This window comes from Microcaecilia unicolor, unplaced genomic scaffold (assembly GCF_901765095.1).
Source record: "Microcaecilia unicolor unplaced genomic scaffold, aMicUni1.1, whole genome shotgun sequence".
Classification (NCBI taxonomy): Eukaryota; Metazoa; Chordata; class Amphibia; order Gymnophiona; family Siphonopidae; genus Microcaecilia; species Microcaecilia unicolor.
In genome coordinates, this window is record NW_021963078.1 from 100079 (window position 1) to 123544 (window position 23466).

At 47.1% G+C, this 23466-nt stretch overlaps 1 protein-coding gene across 1 annotated transcript in view; it reads left to right on the forward strand.

The window, feature by feature from the left end:
- LOC115458900 (ribonuclease 3-like) overlaps positions 1-23466 on the forward strand; it is a 121218-nt gene that overhangs the window by 41737 nt on the left and 56015 nt on the right. Inside the window, exons 3-4 of the mRNA XM_030188745.1 lie at positions 3794-3874; positions 21395-21629. Of these exons, the coding sequence (XP_030044605.1) occupies positions 3794-3874; positions 21395-21629 (316 nt within the window). The remainder of the gene's footprint in view (positions 1-3793; positions 3875-21394; positions 21630-23466) is intronic.

Consider the following 23466-nt stretch of genomic DNA (forward strand, 5'->3'; position numbering starts at 1 on the left):
GGGTAGGTGGAGGCGAGTGGATACAAGTGGTTACGAGTCAAAAGCAATGTTAAAGAGGTGGGCTTTCAATCTAGATTTAAAGATGCCATTTCCAGTTTCCTCTCTGTAGTCTGGAATAGCTCCATACATTTGGGCTCGGATCCATTTTTGCCTGGTGAGCACGACTCTGTCTGCAGGTTCAGTGCAGTTCCATTACTGAATGAAGACCATTGCACCATCTCTGCATGTAGAGCTCATCTCCATCTCTGAATGTCTCTGTATCATCTCTGTGTGTCTAATGAAGCTCCCTCTCTAAATCTAGAGTGCAGCTCCATCTCTGAATGTAGAGGACGGCACTATCTATGGCTGTTGGGCACAATTCTATCTCTGAATGTCGAGCACGGCCCCATCTCGGACTGTGGATAGTGGCTTCGTCTCTGCTCTGCTTCTTCCATATAAGGAAGTAGATCGGCTTCTTCCTCTGGTTGTGTGTCATAGCTTCATTCTTGGAGCTGTCCAAAGGTCCGTCTTGGGATGCGTAGTTCAGTTCCATTTCTGATTACGGAGCACTGCTCCTTGTCTGGCTCTGGAGTGCAGCTCTGTCTCAGGACTTGAGTGCAGCTGCATCTCTGGATGAGGAGCAGTGTTCTATTTGTGGAGATGGAAGTGCACCCATCTCTGAACGTGCACAGCAGCTTCTACACTGTTCCATATCCAACTCTCGGACTGGTTGTGTCCTCATCATCTGCAACTTTCCCACTTTTTGGGGGAATCTGTTCTAGCTGTGGAGCGTGCCTCTGGTGTTCTGCAGTGCACAGCTCAGCCCTTTCTGTGCGGAATGTCGCTAGCTGGCATTGTATTTCAGCTCATTCTATGTCTATAGGGTTCTGCTTGGCTCTGAGCCTAGGGTGCAGTCTCACTTTATCCTAGGCCTCAGCCCTATCGTGCAACAGGATCCTTTCCAACTTATGTTGGCGTTCTCCTGTGTGCCTTCATGCTCGAACTGGCTTCATCTCGGCATGGTCAGCGTGACTCCAGCTTGGCATTATTTTGCTTGGTTCCATCACTAATTTTAATTCCTGTCACAGTGTTCTGTGCAGATTCTTTATTCATGTCTCGGAATCAAGGGTGGCTCTCAGCACAATCCCTCCATTGTTGCCTGTGATGGTATCCACATTTTAATTTCCATTAATCAGCCATTGTTTCCTCCATTCTTTGTGAGGAAATTCATCCTGGGAGTTTCCGTCTTCTGCTTTATATTGCGGTCACTGTAGGCCTTCTGGTACCTTCAGGCCACCAATAGATTTATGGACGTAGTCTCCCTTCCTGCTACTGGTGGGTCCCAGTTGGGGCATTGCAGCCTCATATGCAGCCATAGCTCACTGGAGTCGGGCGCCTATTGCTCGGGTATATTTCCTAAGGGCGCCTATTCTCGTCATTCTCATCTATGAAGGTTCCCTATGTGGTTCTTGTGACACATGTTTTGTAGACATTGTCTGGTTGATAGTTTTGGCTAGATCTAAGGCATCCTTTTGGATGTAAATTCTTTCTGCAGCTGTATCTGGTTCCCACCCTACTGACTTACTGCTTTTCTATATCCCTCAAGTCTCTGGATTTGTCTTCTGCTGAGAAATTTATGTCTTACCTGATAATTTTCTTTCCTTTAGTCACAGCAGAAGAATCCAGAGTCCTACCCTTAGTTTGACACTATCAGTTTAATCTGTTTCTCTGCTTAGGTTTCTTGACAGATTTGTGCCTCATTTCTGTGAGTAGGAAGAGATGTTTGCCTTATTATTCCTTCTGCTTTGGTACAAGAAATACTGACTGACCAAGGAGTAATACCCTCCTATGCAGCAGAGTTCAGTTTGGTACACTATTGGGCTCATTTTCGAAAGAGAAGGGCGTCCATCTTTCGACATAAATCGGAAGATGGACGTCTTTCTCCCAGGGACGTCCAAATTGGTATAATTGAAGCTCGATTTAGGACGTTTTCAACTTTACTCTGTCGCAAGGATGGCCAGAGTTCAAGGGGGCATGTCGGAGGCGCAGCGAAGGCGGGACTTGGGACTCCAAAACCCACCACAAACCTACTATATCCACATCTAGGTGACCCCCTTCACCCGTAAGGGCTACTGTAGTGGTGTACAGTTGTGGGTAGTGGGGTTTGGGGGGCTCAGCACACAAGGTAAGGGAGCTATGTTCCTTGGAGCAATTTATGAAGTCCACTGCAGTGCCCCCTAGGGTGCCTGGTTGGTGTCCTGGCATGTCAGGGGGACTAGTGCACTACAAATGCTGGCTCTTCCCACGACCAAATGCCTTGCATTTGGTCGTTTTTGACATGTACGTCTTTGGTTTTGAAAATTGCCGAAAATCAGAAACGTCCATGTCTAGGGACGTGCAAATCTAGGGATGGCGAAATTTAAGGATTTGGACGTCCCTGGCGGTATTTTCGAAATGAAAGATGGACGTCCATCTTGTTTTGAAAAGCCCCTGGATTTGGACATTTTGCAAGGACGTCCAAATCGCAACTTGGATGTCCCTTTCGAAAATGCCACTCTATGTCTTCACCTGCTGGTAGGTGGTCATAACCCACAAGTCTCTGGATTCATCTGCTGTGACTAAAGGAAAGACAATTATCCGATAAGACATAATTTTTCCATGTCTGGTGCTCTAACGATTTCTTTTCAACAGCGTTTCCCAGCTTCTGATCCTTACCTCTTCTCTCCAAATAAGTGTTGTTTTCAGAGTATTAAGACTTGCCAAACTAATTTGGTAATCCCTCCCTCCCTCCCCCACCCTGATACAGACTGGATGAGATACCTTAGTGCAGTGGTCTTCACCAATTTTTAAGTTAGGGCTACCTTGGATTCTGATGAGCTGAAGGAGAACCACCAAATATCTTCCTATGTGGGGCTATGACACTGCTGACCAGTGTGTGTCAAACATCTTTCCCCACTAGCCCACCCTCACACTTTTAATTGGGGGTATCCTGAAGGAGGCGAACACTTCCAAATGCATTATCTTTGTCTATTGAGAAATGCCTTGTCCTTCAAACATGTGGCTCTTCTCCCATCCACTTCCTCTTTTCTGTCCTGAGCTTGGGTAGAGAGGCAGCATGTTGAAGAAGCATAAAGATGAAGGGGGCTGTCACAGGCCCCTGGGCCTTGCATTGAAGAACACAGCCATAGTGAATCAAGCCGTGACTTTGTATATCTGTAGCTCTTGTTAATGGGTAGCTAAGTATTTAGAAAACTTCACCACCAGACATCATTTTTAGGAGACAGGAGAAATATTTTCTCTGTTTTGCTTTTATTACTATTTGCTCTTATTTTTTGGGAGGTGGGGGAGGGGCGTGTTTGCTTTTTATGTTTTTGTCTTTTTTCCCCCTTTTCTTTTTCTTCCTTTGTCTTTCTCTTGCTGTTCAATCTTTCCCTCTCTCCTGTTTTCTTGCTCCAGGCCTTTCCCTGACATGGTCACTCTTTGTGGGCCTGGTCTGTTGGAGTTAGCAGCAGTTCCATTTTGGTTGACCAGGTGGCCATGCACCTCAGTCTGTCCTCGGGAATATCTTAAAATCTGACCTGAACCTTGGCGTTGTGCTGCTGCTCTCAGTGACACAAAGAATTACCAGGCCTCTGTCACAGGAGGCTTGCTTTTGTGTGGTGTGTGGAGTTGCCCCCTCTGATTTTGCCTGTAGAAGTGTTAGTCTGTCGTAGAATTAGCAGTTTTGCAACTAGTATTCTCACCATCCAGGATTTGCCATTGAAAAAGCAAAATAAAATCAAAACCTCACAATCTCTTTCTGTTCATTTTGAAGAGAGAGGCATCGACATCGTGAGAGGCGAAGATCCCCATCTCCAGAAAGATCCTACAAGAAAGAGTACAAGAGGATAAGAAGGTAAGATGGTTTGGGCACTTGACCTCAGCCTGAGCTGTCGTATTCATGAATAACTGGTTCATCATTTATCTCCAACCCTAAATACCTCCCACAGGTGAATACTGGGATGTCTGCTCCTAGAGACCGTTTGTGATTTTGGGTAAGTCACTTAACCCTCCAGTGCCTCAGGAACAAACGTACCCCCCTGTTTACTAAGCTGCGCTAACACCGACACAGCCCATTCACTTTGGGCTGTTTTGGCATTGCTGTGCGACGGCCACTAGCATAGCTTAGTAAACAGGGGAGTTAGATTGTATGCCCTCTAGGGACAGGAAAATACTAGTGTACCAGAATAATCTTGAGTTTACAAGTGAAAAAGGTGTGAGCTAAATTCAAATTCTGTTCCCCTTCACCTATACATTTCCTTTGTATTTTAGGAAATAACATGTAATTTAAATTAATTGTTATTATTAATTCAGGTCATTATTCAAATGCTGTTGTCAGTGTGTATTTTTTAAATGCACAGGAGAATTTGTTAGACTTTCCAGGTCTAGATAATATGAGGAAGGTTAGATGGCGTTGTAAGGCTGTTAGGATTGTTGGACTTAGAATTATGGAACAAATTGTGCATTATGTTAAGAATGGAATCTAGTCTCTTGGGGGACAATATTCAACTTAATTTAAATGGCCAGAGCTGGCTCCTGGCAGGTTAAATTGCCTGTTGGGGGCTAACTGCTTATTTTCAGTGCAACTTTACTGGTTAGTGCTGCTGAAAATAACTGGTTAGTGCTGAACTGAAAACAGGCTATTTTGGGGATGCTCTGGGACAGAGTCAGCACTTTTCTGGTTAAATGCAGATATTCAGCACTTAACCAGTCAGATTAACTGCATAAATAGGACCACCTAAAAGTCAGTCCTACCTTTATTTGGTAACCTACCTTTATTTCTCCACCACTGCCAACTCCAGGCTCCGCTCATTCTGCCTTGCCTCACCCTATGCCTGGAACAATCTTCCTCAACCCCTACGCCAAGCCCCCTCCCTACCCATCTTCAAATCTCTGCTTAAAACTCACCTCTTCAATGCTGCTTTCGGCACCTAACCTTTCGAGAAATATAGTATGCCCCCCAATCTATCTGCCCTATCAGATTGACTCTACACTTGTCTTTTAGTTTGTACACATGTCTTTAGATTGTACACCTGTCTTTTAGATTGTAAGCTCCTTGAGCAGGGACTGTCCTTCCATGTTAAATTGTACAGCGCTGCGTAACCCTAGTAGCGCTTTAGAAATGTTAAGTAGTAGTAGTAGTAGTAGTAACCCATAGCTAGTTAATATCATACTTAACCTGCTATGTGTTAGCTGGCTCTGGAAATGACCTGGCATTGAAATTCCAGGTTTAACTCTGTTATCAGTCAACAAAACATTGATTGTCGCCAGACGAATGTTGGGCCCTTGATGTTTAAGAAAAACTTAAAAATTCATTTATTTTCTCTAGTTGAGATGAGTGGTTGCTTTGATCAAGATTTGTTCTGTAGTATTATCAGCTGATTATACTCCCCCCCCCCCCCCCCCCCCCCCCCCCCCCCCCCACTTTTATAGGGGAGCCATTTTAGATCTAGTCCTTGGTGGCGTGCAGGGCATAGTACAAAAGGTAATGGTGTTGGGTCCCCTGGGAAACTGATTATAACATGATCAAGTTTGAGCTTCTATCTGGAATGAAGCCACAAAAGAAATCCACTGTAGCTGCATTTAATTTTCAAAAGCAGCGGAGGAATGGCCTAATGGTTAATGTAGTGAGTTGCCCCAAGTACAACAGTAGCACAATAAATTGTGAGTCCACTAGGGACAGACCCAGCACCTGTAAAATAAAACTGTAAACCACTTAGGTTTGAACTGTATATAAATACATGAATGAATGAATGATATAATAAAATTAGGAAAATGGTTAAAAAGAAGCTAAAAGGATTGGCTGCAAAGGTTAGGACACTAAATCAGGCATGGACGTTATTTGAAAATACCATCTTGAAAACCCAGACCAGATGCATTCCACGTATTTACAAAGGTGGAAAGAAGAGAAAACGACAACCAGCATGGTTAAAAGGTGAAGTGAAAGAGGCTATTACAGCCAAAAGAATGTCTTCAAAAAATAGAAAAAGGATCCAAATGAAGAAAATAAGAAGCAACATAAGCACTGGCAAGTCAAATGCAAAGCATTGATAAAGAAGGCTAAAAGGGAATATGAAGAGAAACTTGCCACAGAGGCTAAAACTCACAGTAACAACTTTTTCAGGTACATAGAAGCAGAAAGCCTGTGAGGGAATCAGTGGGACCGTTAGAGCATGAAGGAGCAAAAGGGGCACTCAGGGAGGACTGAATGAATTATTTGCTTCGGTCTTTACGGAAGAAGATGTAAGAGATCTACCTCTACTGGAAATGGTTTCAAGGATGATGATGCAGAGGAACTAAAAGAAATCTCAGTGAACCTGGAAGATGTACTGAGTCAAATCAACCAATTAAAGAGTAGTAAATCACCTGGACTGGATGGCATACATCCAAGGGTACTGAAAGAACTCATGCATGAAATTGCTGATCTGCTGTTAGTAATATGTAACCTGTCATTAAAATTGTCCATAGTACCTGAAGATTGGAGGGTGGTCAATGTGATGCCGATTTTTAAAATTGGTTCCGGTGTGAGCTGGAAATTACAGACTGGTAAGCCTGATGTCCGTGCTGGGTAAAATAGTGGAAACTATTATAAAGAATAAAATTATGGAACACATAAATAAATGGTTTAATGGGACAGAGTTCAGCCAAGGGAAGTCTTATCTCACTAATTTGCTTCATTTCTTTGAAGGCATAAATAAACATGTGGATAAAGGTGAACCGATTGATGTAGTGTATGTAGATTTTCAGAAAGCTTTTGACAAATTTCCTCATGAGAGACTCCTGAGAAAATTAAAGAGTCATAGGCTAGGAGGCAATGTTCTGGTGTGGATTAGGAATTGGTTATTGGACAGGAGGAGTGGCCTAGTGGTTAGGGTGGTGGACTTTGGTCCTGGGGAACTGAAGAACTGATTTCGATTCCCAGCACAGGCAGCTCCTTGTGACTCTGGGCAAGTCACTTAACCCTCCATTGCCCCATGTAAGCCGCATTGAGCCTGCCATGAGTGGGAAAGCGCGGGATACAAATGTAATTAAAAAAAAAAAAACAGAGGGTAGGGTTAAATAGTCATTTCTCTCAATGGAGGAAGGTGAATAGTGGAGTGCCGCAGGGATCAGTAGTGGGACCGGTGCTGTTTAACATATTTATAAATGATCTGGAAATCGGAACAACGAGTGAGGTGATTAAATTTGCAGATGACACAAAACTATTCAAGGGTGTTAAAACATGTGCAGACTGTGAAAAATTGCAGAAAGACCATAGGAAATTGGAAGACTGGGCATCTAAATGGCAGATGAAATTGTAATGTGGACAACTGCAAGGTGATGCACATTGGAAAGAATAATCCAAATCATAGTTACCTGATGCTAGGGTCCACCTTGGGGGTCAGCACCCAAGCAGAAGATCTAGGTGGGGGTGTAGATAATACGCTGAAATCTTCTGCCCAGTGTTCGGCGGCAGCCAAAAAAGCAACTAGGATACAAGGAATTATTAGGAAAGGGATGGTAAATAAAACCAAAAATACTATAATGCCTTTTTATCGCTCCATGGATGGTGCTGCCTTATCTTGAGTATTGCGTTCAGTTCTGGTTGCCGTATCTCAAAAAATATATATCCGAGTTAGAAAAGGTGCAAAGAAGAGCAACCAAAACGATAAGGGTGATGGAACTCTTTTCATATGAGGAAAGGCTAAAGAGGGTAGATCTCTTCAGCTTGGAAAAGAGATGGATGAGGAGATATGATTGAGGTCTACAAAGTCCAAAGTCCTGAGTGGTGTAGAATGAGTAGAAGTGAATTGATTTTTTACTTGTTCCAAAAGTACAAAAACCAGGGGACACTCAAGGAAGTTACATGGAAATACTTTTAAAACAAATAGGAGGAAATATTTTTCACTCAACTAATAGTTAAGCCCTGAAACTCTTTGCTGGAGGATGTAGTAACAGTGGTTAGCGAATCTGTGTTTAGAAAAGGTTTGGACAACTTATGGAAAGGTCCATAATCTGCTGTTGAGACAGCCATGGAGAAGCTACTGCTTGCCTTAAGATTGGTAGCATGGAATGTTGTCAGTATTTGGGTTTCTGCCTGGTCATGCTACTATTGGAAACAGGATACTGAGTGAGATGGCCATTGGTCTCACACAGTATGGCTATTATAATGTTCATTAAATTTGTTTTGGATATTGTGTGCTACTGTCTAGATAGCGAGGCTGAATATATATATTCAGCAGTGACCGCCACTATCTGTACAGATACAATTTGTTAGGGCACTGATCTACATAGTGGCTGCTGCAGCGCGACTAAGTGCTTTTCAATATCAGGCCTGTTAGAATTTAAGAGGTGAGCTTCGAAGCTAACTGCATAAATTGTTGGCTCTAAAAATTCAGGCCTTCAGACGTTACGTGGTTTAAGTCTGGGAGAATTCAATGGAATTCAGAGTGGGGCTAAAACATAAACTAGATATTCAGTGCTGTCTGATTATCACTGTTCCCTTAAGTAGCTCTACATAAATAGCTGTTTAAAACCAGATAACATCTCTGGGGTTAGGTTTAGGACAACATATTCAGCAGTCCAATTTAAGCAGGTTAATTGAATGAAAGTCCACTTAAAGTTAACTGGATAGGTGATTAATTTTAAGAAGGTAATCCAAAAACACAAGCTCCTGTATTCTGTAATTATAGTGTCTGTTTACTTTTGTTAGCAATATTCATATTGCAATATATAAGTACATAAGTAATGCCACACTGGGAAAGACCAAGGGTCCATCGAGCCCAGCATCCTGTCCACGACAGCAGCCAATCCAGGCCAAGGACACAAAGAGGCATATTTTCAAAGCACTTAGCCTCCCAAAGTTCCATAGAAACCTATGGAACTTAGCCTCCCAAAGTGCTTTGAAAATATGCCTCAAAGCAAGCTTCCCAAACGTACAAACATTCTATACATGTTGTTCCTGGAATTGTGGATTTTTCCCAAGTCCATTTAGTAGTGGTTTATGGACTTGTCCTTTAGGAAACCGTCTAACCCCTTTTTAAACTCTGCTAAGCTAACCGCCTTCACCACGTTCTCCGGCAACGAATTCCAGAGTTTAATTATGCGTTGGGTGAAGAAATATTTTCTCCGATTTGTTTTAAATTTAATACACTGTAGTTTCATCGCATGTCCCCTAGTCCTAGTATTTTTGGAAAGCGTGAACAGACGCTTCACATCCACCTGTTCCATTCCACTCATTATTTTATATACCTCTGTCATGTCTCCCCTCAGCCGTCTCTTCTCCAAGCTGAAAAGCCCTAGCCTCCTTAGTCTTTCTTCATAGGGAAGTTGTCCCATCCCCGCTATCATTTAGTCGCCCTTCCCTGCACCTTTTCCAATTCCACTATTTCTTTCTTGAGATGTGGCGACCAGAATTGAACACAATACTCAAGGTGTGGTCACACCATGGAGCGATACAACGGCATTATAACATCCTCACACCTGTTTTCCATACCTTTCCTAATAATACCAAACATTCTATTCACTTTCCTAGCCGCAGCAGCACACTGAGCAGAAGGTTTCAGTGTATTATCAACGACGACACCCAGATCCCTTTCTTGGTCCGTAACTCCAAACGTGGAACCTTGCATGACGTAGCTATAATTTGGGTTCTTTTTTCCCACATGCATCACCTTGCATTTGCTCACATTAAACGTCATCTGCCATTTAGCCGCCCAGTCTCCCAGTCTCGTAAGGTAGCCAGAGCCATGTCCCGTCTGTACCCTTTGGCCTACAGTAGACTCTTTAATCACGGCGGTAACTAAGAAGACGGCTCTGCCGGTGGAAGGTGGCACTGTCCTGAAGGATGCTCAGGACAGGAGATTGGAGGCGTCCTTAAGGTTGGCCTTTGAGGCGGCCGCCCTGAGTTTGCAAGCCTCGGTTTGCGGCTCCTATGTGGCCAGGGCATGCCTGACTGTTTTGCAGCGGGCTTCCCCCTCGGATTCTTCCTTGAGGGTGGACTGGCCGGCCCTGGAGTCGGGCCTGGCCTACTTGGCGGACTTGCTGTATGATGTCTTGAGAGCCTCGGCTAAAGGTATGGCTCAGACAGTTTCTGCCCGGCGGTGGCTGTGGCTTAAGCACTGGTCGGCTGACCATGCCTCAAAATCTCGCCTAGCCAAATTGCCTTTTAAAGGCAAGCTGCTCTTTGGGGACGAGCTGGACAAGATCGTGACCGAGCTCGGCACATCTAAGGGCAAGAGGTTACCGGAGGTCAGGACTCGGGCCTGCAGCGCTCGCCCTGGTCCCTCCCAGGGCCAATTTCAGGAAGCCCATCGGTATCGCCCGGGCAAGTCGGCCTCCTCTTCCTCCTCTTCTTTCAAGCGGAACTTCTCCCCCAAGCAGCATTCCTTTCGCAGGGACCGCCGTCCCGGAGGTTCTTCCTCTGGCCCTCCTCCAGGGTCTCGTACCCAATGACGGGGCCCTGGTCCATGCCCCAGAGCAGATAGGAGGACGGCTATCCTCGTTTCTGGGCGAGTGGACCAGGGTAACTTCAGACGCTTGGGTTCTGGAAGTCATCAGAGACAGCTACAAACTAGAGTTCTGCCAGCCCCTAAGAGATGGGTTCGTAAACTCTCCCTGCAAGTCTCCAGTCAAAGCGGCGGCAGTACAGCAGACTTTGGACAACCTGCTCCGCCTGGGCACGGTGGTCCCAGTGCCAGTACATCAACTTGGCAAGGGACGTTACTCCATTTACTTCGTGGTACCAAAGAAGGGAGGTGCTGTGCGGCCTGTCCTCGACCTCAAAGGAGTCAATCAGGCCTTAAAGATACGGCACTTCCGGATGGAGACTCTCCGCTCCGTAATAGCTGCGGTGAAAAAGGGAGAATTCCTGGCATCCCTGGACATCAAGGAAGCTTACCTACGTATTCTCATCTGGCCGCCTCATCAGCGCTTTCTGCGCTTTGCAGTGCTGGGCCGACACTTCCAGTTCAGAGCCCTCCCGTTCGGGTTGGCTACGGCTCTGCGGACCTTCTCCAAAGTAATGGTGGTCATCGCGGCTTACCTCCGCAAGGAGGGAGTGCAAGTCCATCCCTATCTGGACGACTGGCTGATCCGAGCCCCTTCCTATGCGGAGTGCGGGAGAGCTACAGACAGGGTCATTGCTCTTCTGAGCTCCCTGGGATGGATCCTCAACTGGCAGAAAAGCCAGGTGCGCCCGACTTAGTCCCTGGAGTATCTGGGAGTTCGATTCGACACCCAAGTGGGCAAAGTGTTCCTGTCGGACAACCGGAGCGTCAAGCTTTGGACCCAGGTGGACCAGTTCCTAGCCTCCTCTACTCTTTGGGCTTGGGACTATGTGCAGCTGTTGGGCTCCATGATGGCCATGATGGAGGTAGTGCCCTGGGCCAAGGCTCATATGAGACCACTACAGCACTCTCTTCTGCGGCGGTGGTCACCAGTCTCGGAGGATTACGCTGTACGCCTTCCTTTGGATCCAGCGGTGCGAAAGGCGCTGAGTTGGTGGCTGAGGCCAGGCAAGCTGTCCGCAGGAATGCCTCTTAGGACCCCGGAGTGGGTTGTCGTCACGACAGACGCCTGCTTGACGGGCTGGGGAGCCCACTGCCTGGGACGGACAGCGCAGGGGCTCTGGTCTCCTGCAGAGACGAAATGGTCCATCAACCTCCTGGAGCTCCGAGCCATTCGGTTGGCGCTTCTAGAGTTTCTCCCAGTACTGGTGCTGAGGCCTGTGCGGGTCCTGTCGGACAATGCCACGGCTGTGGCCTATGTCAATCGCCAGGGAGGTACCAGGAGCGCCCCTCTAGCCAAGGAGGCCATGAAGTTATTCCTGTGGGCGGAAGCAAATCTGGAACAGCTGTCAGCGGCCCACATTTCTGGAATCATGAATGTCAAGGCGGACTTTCTCAGTCGCCATACCTTGGATCCCGGAGAGTGGCAACTGTCTGCTCAGGCGTTCTTGGACATCACGAAGCGCTGGGGCCGGCCGAGCCTGGATCTGATGGCGTCCTCAGCCAATTGCAAATTGCTGCGTTTTTTCAGCAGAGGACGGGACCCTCGATCTCTGGGAGTTGATGCTCTTCTCCAGCAGTGGCCGGCACAGGAGCTTCTCTACGTGTTCCCGCCCTGGCCCATGATGGGCAGGGTGCTAGGCCGGGTGGCAAAGCATCCGGGCCAGGTGATCCTGGTGGGTCCGGATTGGCCCAGATGTCCCTGGTATGTGGACTTAATCAGACTCTCGGTGGACGGCCCTCTGCGGCTGCCAGCGGAGCGGGGCCTCTTGCATCAGGGCCCCATGGTGATGGAGGATCCCTCCCCCTTTGGTCTTACGGCTTGGCTCTTGAGCGGAAGCGGCTGAGGAAGAAGGGCTTCTCAGACAAGGTCATCGCCACTATGCTGAGAGCGAGGAAGCGCTCTACTTCTACCACTTACGCCAGGGTTTGGCGTACCTTTGCATCGTGGTGTGAGGCAGGCTCTGTATCGCCCTTCACTGCTCCAATATCTTCAGTGTTGGCATTCCTGCAAGAGGGACTGGAGAAAGGCCTGTCGCTCAGTTCGCTGAAAGTTCAGGTAGCGGCTCTAGCTTGCTTCAGGAGTCGTCTGAAGGGTGCTTCCCTGGTATCAGAGCCAGATGTGGTGCACTTTCTCAAAGGAGTTAATCACCTGCGCCCTCCGCTGCACTCGATAGTGCCTACGTGGAATCTCAATCTGGTGCTACGGTCCTTGCAGAAGTCGCCCTTCGAGCCCTTGCCAAGGGCATCGCTGAAGGACCTGACGTTGAAAGCGGTCTTCCTGGTGGCTATCACCTCAGCCAGAAGAGTTTCCGAGCTCCAGGCGCTCTCGTGTAGAGAGCCGTTCCTGCGATTCACTGAGGCAGGAGTGTCGATTCGCCCAGTGCCTTCCTTCCTGCCCAAGATTGTTTCTCGATTCCATGTGAATCAGCAGCTCTGCCTACCCTCCTTTCGTAGGGAGATTACCCAGAGGAGTACCCTGCGCTCAAATACCTGGATGTTAGACGGGTCATCATCAGATGTGACCAATGATTTCCAGAAGTCGGATCACCTGTTCGTGCTGTTCGCAGGCCCTCATAAGGGTCTGCAGGCATCTAAGCCTACGGTGGCACGTGGGGTCAAGGAGACGATCGCGGCAGCTTATGTGGCGGCAGGGAAGATTCCGCCTATTCAGCTGAAGGCACACTCTACTAGAGCACAAGCAGCCTCGATGGCGGAGTCCAGATCTGTCTCCTTGGAAGAGATTTGCAGAGCGGCTACTTGGTCGTTGGCTCATACCTTCTCACGACATTACCGCTTGGATGTGACTGCTCGGGCCGAGGCCCAGTTTGGGGCTTCAGTGTTGCGTTCAGGGATTTCCATGTCCCGCCCTGGGTGAGTACTGCTTCGGTACATCCCACCAGTCTATGGATTGATCGGCTTCATGATAGGGAAGGTAAAATTATGTATCATACCTGATAATTTTCTTTCCCTTAATCATAGCCGATCCATAGCCCCTCCCAGATATCTGTATTGTTTGTGTTCTGGTTATATTTCAGGTTCAAGTTCAGTCTTCAGTTCCTGTTCACGAGGACTTCGTGTTCAAGTTCTTCCAATTGAAGTTTCTTCGAGCTGAGACGATTTTGTGTTACAGTGAGCTGCTGCTTCCTCTCCCCCCCCGTTTTGGCGGTGGCTGGATTGATAACTAAATTATGCCGGCGCTCCCTCCCGCTTCGTGCGGCTGTAGGGTAGCTTTGTATCCCTCCCGCTTCGGCGGTGTTAGGGTAAGCCAGCTCCTCCCGCGGTAGCAGGATAAGCCAGTTCCCCCCGCGTCGGCGGGTGTGGTTTCCCGCCCACCGCCCCGGCGGTGGTGCGCTGGAATATTTCCCCTCCCTCGCTTCGGCGGTGTTGAGCTAGGCACAGTGTCCGTTTGTGGGTGTAATTCTCTAAGTGCTGAGTCCTGTGGATGGAGCTTTGATATCGACATACTGGGGAATTTCCGGCAGCACATGACCACATATAGGGAGGCAAAAGATTGCTCTCTATCTCCACCTGCTGGTAGATGGACACAACCCACCAGTCTATGGATTGATCGGCTATGTTTAAGGGAAAGAAAATTATCAGGTATGATACATAATTTTACCTTACCTCGCTAGTTACTCCCATCTCTAAATCATTTATAAATATATTAAAAAGCAGCGGTCCTAGCACAGACCCCTGAGGAACCCCACTAACTACCCTTCTCCATTGTGAATACTGCCCATTTAACCCCACTCTCTGTTTCCTATCCTTCAACCAGTTTTTAATCCACAATAGGACATTTCCTCCTATCCCATGACCCTCCAATTTCCTCTGTAGCCTTTCATGAGGTACCTTGTCAAATGCCGTTTGAAAATCCAGATACACAATATCAACCGGCTCCCCTTTGTCCACATGTTTGTTTACTCCTTCAAAGAATTGAGGTAAATTGGTCAGGTAAGATTTCCTCACACAAAAGCCGTGCTGACTTGGTCTCAGTAATCCATGTCCTTGGGTGTGCTCTATAATTTTGTTTTTAATACATAGTAACATAGTAGATGACGGCAGAAAAAGACCTGCCCGGTCCATCCAGTCTGCCCAACAAGATAAACTCATATGTGTATACCTTACCTTGATTTGTAACTGTCTTTTTCAGGGCACAGACCGTATAAGTCTGCCCAGCACTATTCCCCGCCTCCCCACCCCAGTCCCGCCTCCCACCACTGGCTCTGGCACAGACCGAATAAGTCTGCCCACCACTATCCTCGCCTCCCAACCACCAACCCCTCTTCCCCCCACCGGCTCTGCCACCCAATTTCGGCTAAGCCTCTACCATTTCCCTGGCACCGACGTCAGACTCACCGGTCTATAATTTCCTGAATCTCCCCTGGAACCTTTTTTGAAAATTGGTGTTACATTGGCCACCCTCGAATCTTCCGGTACCATGCTCAATTTTATGTCCCAAGGATCAGTCCAGACAAATGGGTTGTGACCATCCGCCAGCAGGTGGAGATAGAGACCTCTACTGAGTTGTTCCTCATAAGCTCCTGCGCTTAGCAACCAAGCCAGTATTCTCTATCTCCAGCAGGCGGGATAGCAGCTGGTGGCCCTGCCTTGGACATTTCAGAGGCAGACGGGGGTGATGAACCTCCTGTAGCTAGGCTGTTTTTGAGAGCGTAATTGCCTCTATTGATAACAAAATGAATGGAGGCTTTAAACGTTTCTTTTCCTGCTTCTCAGTTCTTTGCTCCTGCTCATCTATTATGTCAGGTACTAAGAGACCTCCTGTATCTTTCCATATTCATAAGGCTATGCAGGAACTTACTGCAGCTCAGTGGGAGACCTCGATTCTAACCTCCAAGTGGCTCTAGCTGAGTTAAATTCTCAGGCAGCAGTTTCTTCTTTTGTAGCCAGGGCTTCTTTATCGTGGTTTCAACAATTGTCCACTTTGGACTCGCCTCCAGACTTTCTCCCTATTCTAGAAGTGGGGTTGTTCTATTTGTCAGATGCTCTTTGTGATGTTCTTTTGCCATGATATTGGCTATTTTTGAGGCATTGGGCCGCTGATCTGTCATCCAAATCTCGTCTGGCAAAGTTGCTCGTTCGCAGGGAAACTACTCTTTGGTGTGGATTTGGAGAAGATTGTTAAAGATCTAGGAGATTCCAAGCTCCAGTGGCGACCTTAGGACAACCTTAAGCCTCATCCCCAGGCGCAAGTACACAGATTCTACTGCCGCTTCAGGGAGAAAGATCCCCTAGAAACGGATGCATAGGTACAGCCTTGGCCATCAGACGTCCGCCTTTATGTGTTTTCTCTGTGGCCTCTCGGAATAATGTTACACAGGATTGCACGTCATCTCGGGAAGGTTGTTCTTGTAGCTCCGGGCTTGCCCAGATGTCCTTGGTATGCGGACCTCATCTGTGTTCAAATCGCTTCTCAGTTGACTCTTCCTCCACAGACTGGCTTTTTGCACCAAGATCCAGTTCTTATGGAGGATCCCTCCCGCTTTGGTCTTATGGCCTGGTTCTTGAGAGGGTGCGATTGAGGAAGAAGGGTTACGCGGATGATGTTATTGCTACCTTGCAAGCCCGAAAGCGGTCCACTTCTTATTCTAGAGTGCGGAGAACTCTCCATTTCTTGCTTCCTTATCTCAAATTGTATCCTTCCTTCAGGAGGGATTCAAAAAAGGCTTGGCTCCTAATTCGCTCAAGGTTCAGGTGGCAGTGGTGAAGTGTCAGAGGCAAGATACAGAATATCTCATTGACTGCTCGCCCTGATAAAGTGCAGTTCCTCAAGGGAGTCATTCATCTGCATCCCCCTCTGCAATATTTGTCCTTGGTGGAGCCTTCAAGTGGTTCTTAAGGCTCTTCAGTCAGCCCTCTTTGAGCTCCTTTGTTCAGTAACTGTCAAAGATCTTACTTTAAAGACAGTATTTCTAGTTACCATTTTGTCGGCACGGAGAGTTTCAGAGCTTCAAGCTCTCTTGCAGGGATCCATTTCTCTGCTTTTCCGACTCGGAAGTTTCCATACGGACAATTTCATCCTTTCTGCCGAAGGTTGTATCTCCATTTCATATCAGTCAGACTGTGTTCCTTCTTCCTTTTTCCAGGGAGGTCTCTTCTGCAGAATACATCACCCTGAGACTGTTGGATGTGAAGCACGTCCATTGGTCTTACCGATACCAATGATTTCAGGTGGTCTGATCATCTTTTTGTCCTCTGTACAGGACTCCGGAAACGGTTTGCCGGCCTCCAAAGTGCCAGTGACTCAGTGGCTTAAGGAGGCTATTTCTTCAGCTTACGTTCTGAGGGGTAGATCTGCTCCCATGCACATGAAGGCTCATTCTACCAGGTCTTTGGCGACTTCTTTGGCAGTGTCTAGGCAATTTCATTGGCATAGATTTGTCGGTCAGTGACATAGGCTTATTCTCATTCCTTTGTTAAGCATTATCATTTGGATGTTTCTGCTTGAGCAGATGCTTCCTCGGGGCCACGGTTCTTGCTGCAGGGATATCACAGTCCCTCCCCTGTTAAGGATTGCTTTTGTACATCCCATTTGTCTGGACTGATCCTTAGAACACAATGGGGAAAAATTAGTTACCTGATAATTTTCTGTCCTTTAGTCTCAAGGGATCACAGTCCAGAACCTACCTTTGTGTGATGGTTTTGATTTTTTTCTTGGTTTTCTGTAAATTTTGGGTGTTTGTATTGTTCAGGTTCTGTTATTTCTAAGGCATGAAGTTTGCCCTTTATTTCATAGTTCTTATTCTATCTACTGGCTGGAGTTGTTTCACTGCTTTATCGAATACTGGCATGGTTTCTAAGCACAGGAGCTTATGAGGCACAATTCATTAGCTGTCTCTTTCTCCACCTGCTGGCGAATAGTCACAACCCATTTGCCTGGACTGATCTTTTGGGACTAAAGGAAAGAAAATTAATAGGTAATTAATTTTTCCTTAGCTTTCCTTTGCAGAGCTTTAATTGCAAAGCAGATTGTTCACTGTGCTGTCGTAAGGATTACTGTTTTGTAAGATTACTTTGGAAAGTTTGCAAAAGAATTGGTGAGTAAGAAGCTCTGTCTGGATAAGTTATAGTTCACAAGCAGTGTGAAGGTGAAAGTCCATTCCTTGTGTATTGTTGCTTTATTTATTCTGGTTTCTAGTGTTCTAGGCTGCACAATTGGTTTGCTATTCTCTAAACATGTTACAAAATATTACAGGCAAAAAATTCAACAGGAATTAGAGAGAATTAAAAGTGTTTAATTGCTCACCTACCAGCACAGCATCAGATATCAGTTGTAAAGTTATAACAAACTTACAAAATGTAACATCAGTACCTCTGGTAATTATAAGTAATTAGACTAATTATTTAAAGAAGAGAAAAAAAATGAAGAAAAGTTTGTTCATACAAAGGTCACAGAACAGAGAGAACGAATGAATGAAAGAAAGATTCTTAGATATAGAGAATTAGTTTCTACAGAGGGGGGAGAACACCCCCTTCAGGAAAAACAGGCCATTTGGACGGATCTGAAACTCTGTTTCCAAGCATGCCTAGTTTTTCAGAGTTTCTTTGTCTGCACCATGGTTTTATAGGCTGTGGTGAGCATCCACCTCTCCTCTACCCTGGACCAATCATAGGTGCTGCATATTTGCTGGAGACTTGTAATTGGGTCTTTCATGTGTGCTGGAGACTTGCAATTGGTGTCCTTGCCATACCACTTCTCAGTAAATTACCGTATTTTTCGGACTATAAGACGCACCTAGGTTTTAGAGGAGGGAAATAGGAAAAAAGTTTTTTTCCTTTTTCCCAACTCTAAAACCTAGGTGCTCCGGTGCGTCTTGTCCGAATCCCGCCCTCCCCCCGGCCCTGTCACCACTTCTTCCTACTCACGCGATCTTCCCTGGTCTAGTGATGTCGGGGCTGGAAAGAGCCCCCTTTTTCCTGCCCAGCGCGCTGTTCTCCATCCTCCTGTATGCAGCCTGACGGTCTCGGCGAGATTCAAAATGGCCGCCGACTTCAATTCTCGGCGGCCATTTTGAATCTCATCATTGGCATCCAATCATGAGCACTAAAAAGTGGATAGCAAGTATGAGGTTGCCTCATATAGCAAAAATGGTCAATCCTAGGAAAATTTATATTGACAAAGGTCATGCATGGATCTTGACATATGCATAATGACCTGGAAGTATGGGAAGCATTTTATATATCCGTTACCCCACTTGGAGCTTAGTCAAACCTACAGAAAGGCATGCAGCTTAAGTAAGCCTACACCAAAGTTAAACAAATGCATAACTGGTTGATACTAACAGGGTTTACACCTACATTATGATATCTTAGCCAGTATTAGGGTTTGATGTTACCCTTGTATCTGAGCAATATCAACTTCAATTTAAATTACATAAACAGAAATGGCAGAAAAGAGTTTCAAAACCAATACAACTGTCCATTCATAATAGAGAGTGCGTCATTAGCTAGAAAGGGAATAACAAAAAACAAAATAAAATTGAACTTTTCAATCAGGATTATTGTTAAACTGGAAATAAAACAAAATATGAGTCTATAATGTCCATAAACAGCAACTGTAAATCTCAAATTAAGTATCAGTTCTGAATTCTCTTTCATCGATCATAGTTGAGGCGGTGGAAACGTTGAAGAATCTGGACGGAGATCTGGAAGATCTAACAGGGCTGGATTTTCACAGCAACTTGGGCAAGGAATCAGTGCTGTACAGTTTAACAAAGAAGGACAGACCCTGCTCAAAGGAGCTTACAATCTAAAGGACGAAATGTCAAGTTGGGGCAGTCTAGATTTCCTGCGTAGAGGTATAGTGGTTAGGTGCCGAAGACGACATTGAAGAAGTGGGCTTTGAGTAAGGATTTGAAGATGGGCAGGGAGGGGGCCTGGCGTATGGGCTCAGGGAGTTTATTCCAAGCATGGGGTGAGGCGAGGCAGAAAGGGCGGAGCCTGGAGTTGACGGTGGTGGAGAAGGGTACTGAAAGGAGGGATTTGTCTTGAGAGCGGAGGTTACGGGTAGGAACATAAGGGAAGATGAGGGTAGAGAGGTAAGGAAGGGCTGCAGAACGAGTGCATTTGTAGGTTAGTAAGAGAAGCTTGAACTGTATGCGGTACCTGATCGGGAGCCAGTGAAGTGACTTGAGGAGAGGGGTGATATGAGTATATCAGTCCAGGCGGAAGATAAGACGTGCAGCCGAGTTCTGAACGGACTGAAGGGGGGATAGATGGCTAAGTGGGAGGCCAGTGAGGAGTAGGTTGCAGTAGTCGAGGCGAGAGGTAATGAGAGAGTGAATGAGAGTTCGGGTGGTGTGCTCAGAGAGGAAAGGGCGAATTTTGCTAATGTTATAGAGGAAGAAGCGACAGGTCTTGGCTATTTGCTGGATATGCGCAGAGAAGGAGAGGGAAGAGTCGAAGATGACTCCGAGGTTGCAGGCAGATGAGACGGGGATGATGGGTTTATTATCAACTGAAATAGAGAGTGGAGGGAGAGGAGAAGTGGGTTTGGGTGGCAAGACAATAAGCTTGGTCTTGGCCATGTTCAGTTTCAGGTGGCGGTTGGACATCCAGGCAGCAATGTCGGATAAACAGGCCGATACTTTGGCCTGGGTTTCTGCAGTGATGTCTGGTGTGGAGAGATAAAGCTGGGTGTCGTCAGCATAAAGATGATATTGGAATCCATGAGATGAGATCAGGGAGGCCAGGGAAGAGGTGTAGATTGAGAAGAGAAGGGGTCCAAGGACCGATCCCTGAGGAACTCCCAACAGAGAGCGGGATGGGGGTGGAGGAAGAACCATGAGAATGTACTCTGAAAGTATGGTGGGAGAGGTAAGAGGAGAACCAGGAGAGGACAGAGCCCTGGAACCCAAATGTGGACAGTGTGGCAAGAAGTAAGTTGTGATTGACAGTGTCAAAAGCGGCAGATAGGTCGAGGAGGATGAGGATGGAGTAGTGACCTTTGGATTTGGCAAGGAACAGGTCATTGCAGACTTTAGATAGTGACATTTCTGTCGAGTGTAGGGGGTGAAAGCCGGATTGAAGCGGATCGAGGTTGGCCTGAGAGGAGAGAAAATCAAGGCAATGGCTGTGAATGGCGCGTTCAAGTATTTTGGAGAGGAAGGATAGGAGGGAAATGGGGTGGTAGTTGGAGGGACAAGTAGGGTCAAGTGATGTTTTTTTTGAGGAGTGGTGTGACGACAGCATGCTTGAAGGTGTCAGGGACAGTTGCAGTGGAGACAGAGGGGTTGAGGATATGACAGATGGAGGGGGTGACAGTAGGAGAGATGGTGTTAAGTAATTAGGTGGGGATGGGGTCAGAGGAACAGGTGGTGCATTTCGAGGAGGAAAGAAGATGGGCGGTTTCCTCTTCGGTGATGTCAGGAAAAGAGGAGAAGGAGGACTTGGTTGGTTGGTTGAGGGAGTGGGTTGTATGGTGAAGAGGAGAAGGTTTGGTGGTGAATTTCAGGTTTATATGAGCCTTTTCATTCAATTACCTTGGCTGGTTAAGTGCTGAATATCGGCACTTAATTGGCCCAAGTGCTGACTCCGCCCTGGAACATTCCCAAAGTAGCCAATTTTCAGTTAGGCGCTAACCGGACATTTTCAGTGGCACTAACTGATTAAATGTTGCTGAAAATGAATGGTTAGCTCTGAACAAGTGTTATAACCAGCCAGGAGCTGTCTGTAGACGGTTAAATTGCTTTGAATATTAACCCAGTTTTGGGGGTTAAAATTTTTTTTTTTTTTAATGCGGGAGGTATTTTAAATTTTTAGCAGGCAGACATTGAAACAGTATTACTTTTCATGGCAGCACAATTTATTAGCTCCAGTCTATAATACCTGTGGTTTTTCACAAACTGTGTTTTTGTTCCATGTTAAAGCCGATCCCCAAGCCGGGAAAAAAAAAGAAGCCGCTGGGAGGATGAGCGTGAACGCTCCTCAGAGCCCCGAAAGGCCAGCAAACCAAAGAATTATATCTCTGTCAAGGACAAGGAGCTGCCAGAAGAGATCCCTCCTGTAAAGAATGAGCAGGAAGTTGAAGAATTGCTCAGACCTGTGTGGGTTCGCTGCACTCATTCAGAAAGCTACTACTCAAATGACCCCATGGATCAAGTGGTATGTACTGAATATAGCTTTTCATGGGTCACATAGTATTCACAGAAAATTGTGCCCCATGGCTTGTACTGGTTGCATGTTTGCATGGTACGTTTCTATGTTCCTTTAAGTATTAAACCAACATTCCATATCATCAAGCTGATCAATCCATAGACTGGTGGGTTGTGTCCATCTACCAGCAGGTGGAGATAGAGAGCAAACTTTTGCCTCCCTATATGTGGTCATGTGCTGCCGGAAACTCCTCAGTATGTTCTCTATCTCAGCAGGTGGTGGTCACACACAGCAGCAGCTCTGGCTAGGCCTCCAAGCCTAATCCTTAGGTTTTGTTGAGGCCTGGGGTTGAGGGCTCTTTTGAGCAAGTGCAAACCTGGTGGTGCCAGGTCCCTCCTTTTCTCCCCCCTCCCGCTGGCTCCGTTTAAAAAAAAAAAAAAAAAAAATATTTTTAAACGTCTTTAAAGGCGTTTAATTCGACGTTTCTTTAAACGTTCATTGCAGCTACTCACTGGGACACCAGTTCGTTACAGCTCGGAGCGGCAAGCAGGTAATTTTACCTTTTTATAGCGGGCAGGGGGTTCCCCGATTCTTCTCCTCGTGGCAATGGCGTCGGAGGGCGAGGGCGCAAAGGGTCGCTCCCCGGATCGCTGGAGCGCTTCTAGAGGGGATGCGGGGGTTTTACAACCTGATTCGCCCTTGATGGGTGATAGTTTAGTGACCGATGAATGTCCCGGTCGTTCCTCCGGCGTGGCGGTTTTTTCCCGCCATAAACGCCCATCCCCCGCTCCTCGCCTCCGCCATCTTGGCCGGCCACGCGGCTCGGACGGCTTCTTCGGGGCCGCCCTTGAGGTTGGAGACATTAATGCCATGAACGCCCTTAATTTGGGCGACGGCACAAAAGCGGCTAAAGTTAAGCGCCGTTCTTCCCGCGCGGCTCCTTCACGGAGTTTCGCGCCAGACGCCATTTTGGATGCGCAGCATGTCTCTCCCCCCGCTATTGCGAGCGCCGGTTGAGAGTGCGTCTAGGGCTGTTGCCCAGGCTGCGGAAGTGCACAGTCTGGGGGGTTTCTCCCCCGAGTTTGTTTTGCTGCTGCATCAGGCTTTCCTCATGCAAAACGCTGCCCCTGCTCCCTCTTCTGATAAAGAGGTTCAGGTTCCCAGAGGTAAACGCCCTCGGGTTGATTTCCAGGCCTTGGAGGACTTTTGTCTCCTCCGATGTAGATGAGGGCAGCGTGTCTGAGGTCTCCCAACGATCCTTTGCGGATTCCTTGGAGGAGATAGATCCCCGCTCGGATGGAGCGGATGACCCCTCTGCAGCGCGGCTTTTTAGCCCAGAGGATTTGCCCAACCTGTTGTTACAGGCCATGGACACTTTGAAGATTTCCTCTCCGGAGGACGTCTCTCCCTCAGCCCCTGTTGGCTCTGCCATTATGCTGGGGACGAAGCGCCCGCCTAGAACCTTCCACGTGCATGATGCCATGCACACCTTAATTGCGGCTCAATGGGATGTCCCGGAAACGAGCCTTAAAGTGGCTAGGGCTATGTCCCGCCTCTATCCTTTGGCTGTGAGTGAACGTGAGGCTTACCGTGGATTCTTTAATCACTGCGGTGACTAAGAAAACGGCGTTGCCGGTGGAAGGTGGCACGGCCCTAAAGGACGCCCAAGACAGAAGATTGGAGGCGGCCTTAAGGTCGTCCTTTGAGGCAGCTGCTTTAAGTTTGCAGGCCTCAGTTTGCGGCTCCTATGTGGCCAGGGCGTGCCGGACTATGGTGCAGCGGGCTTCCCCCTCGGATCATTCCTTGAGGGCTGATTGGCCGGCCCTGGAATCGGGCTTAGCCTATT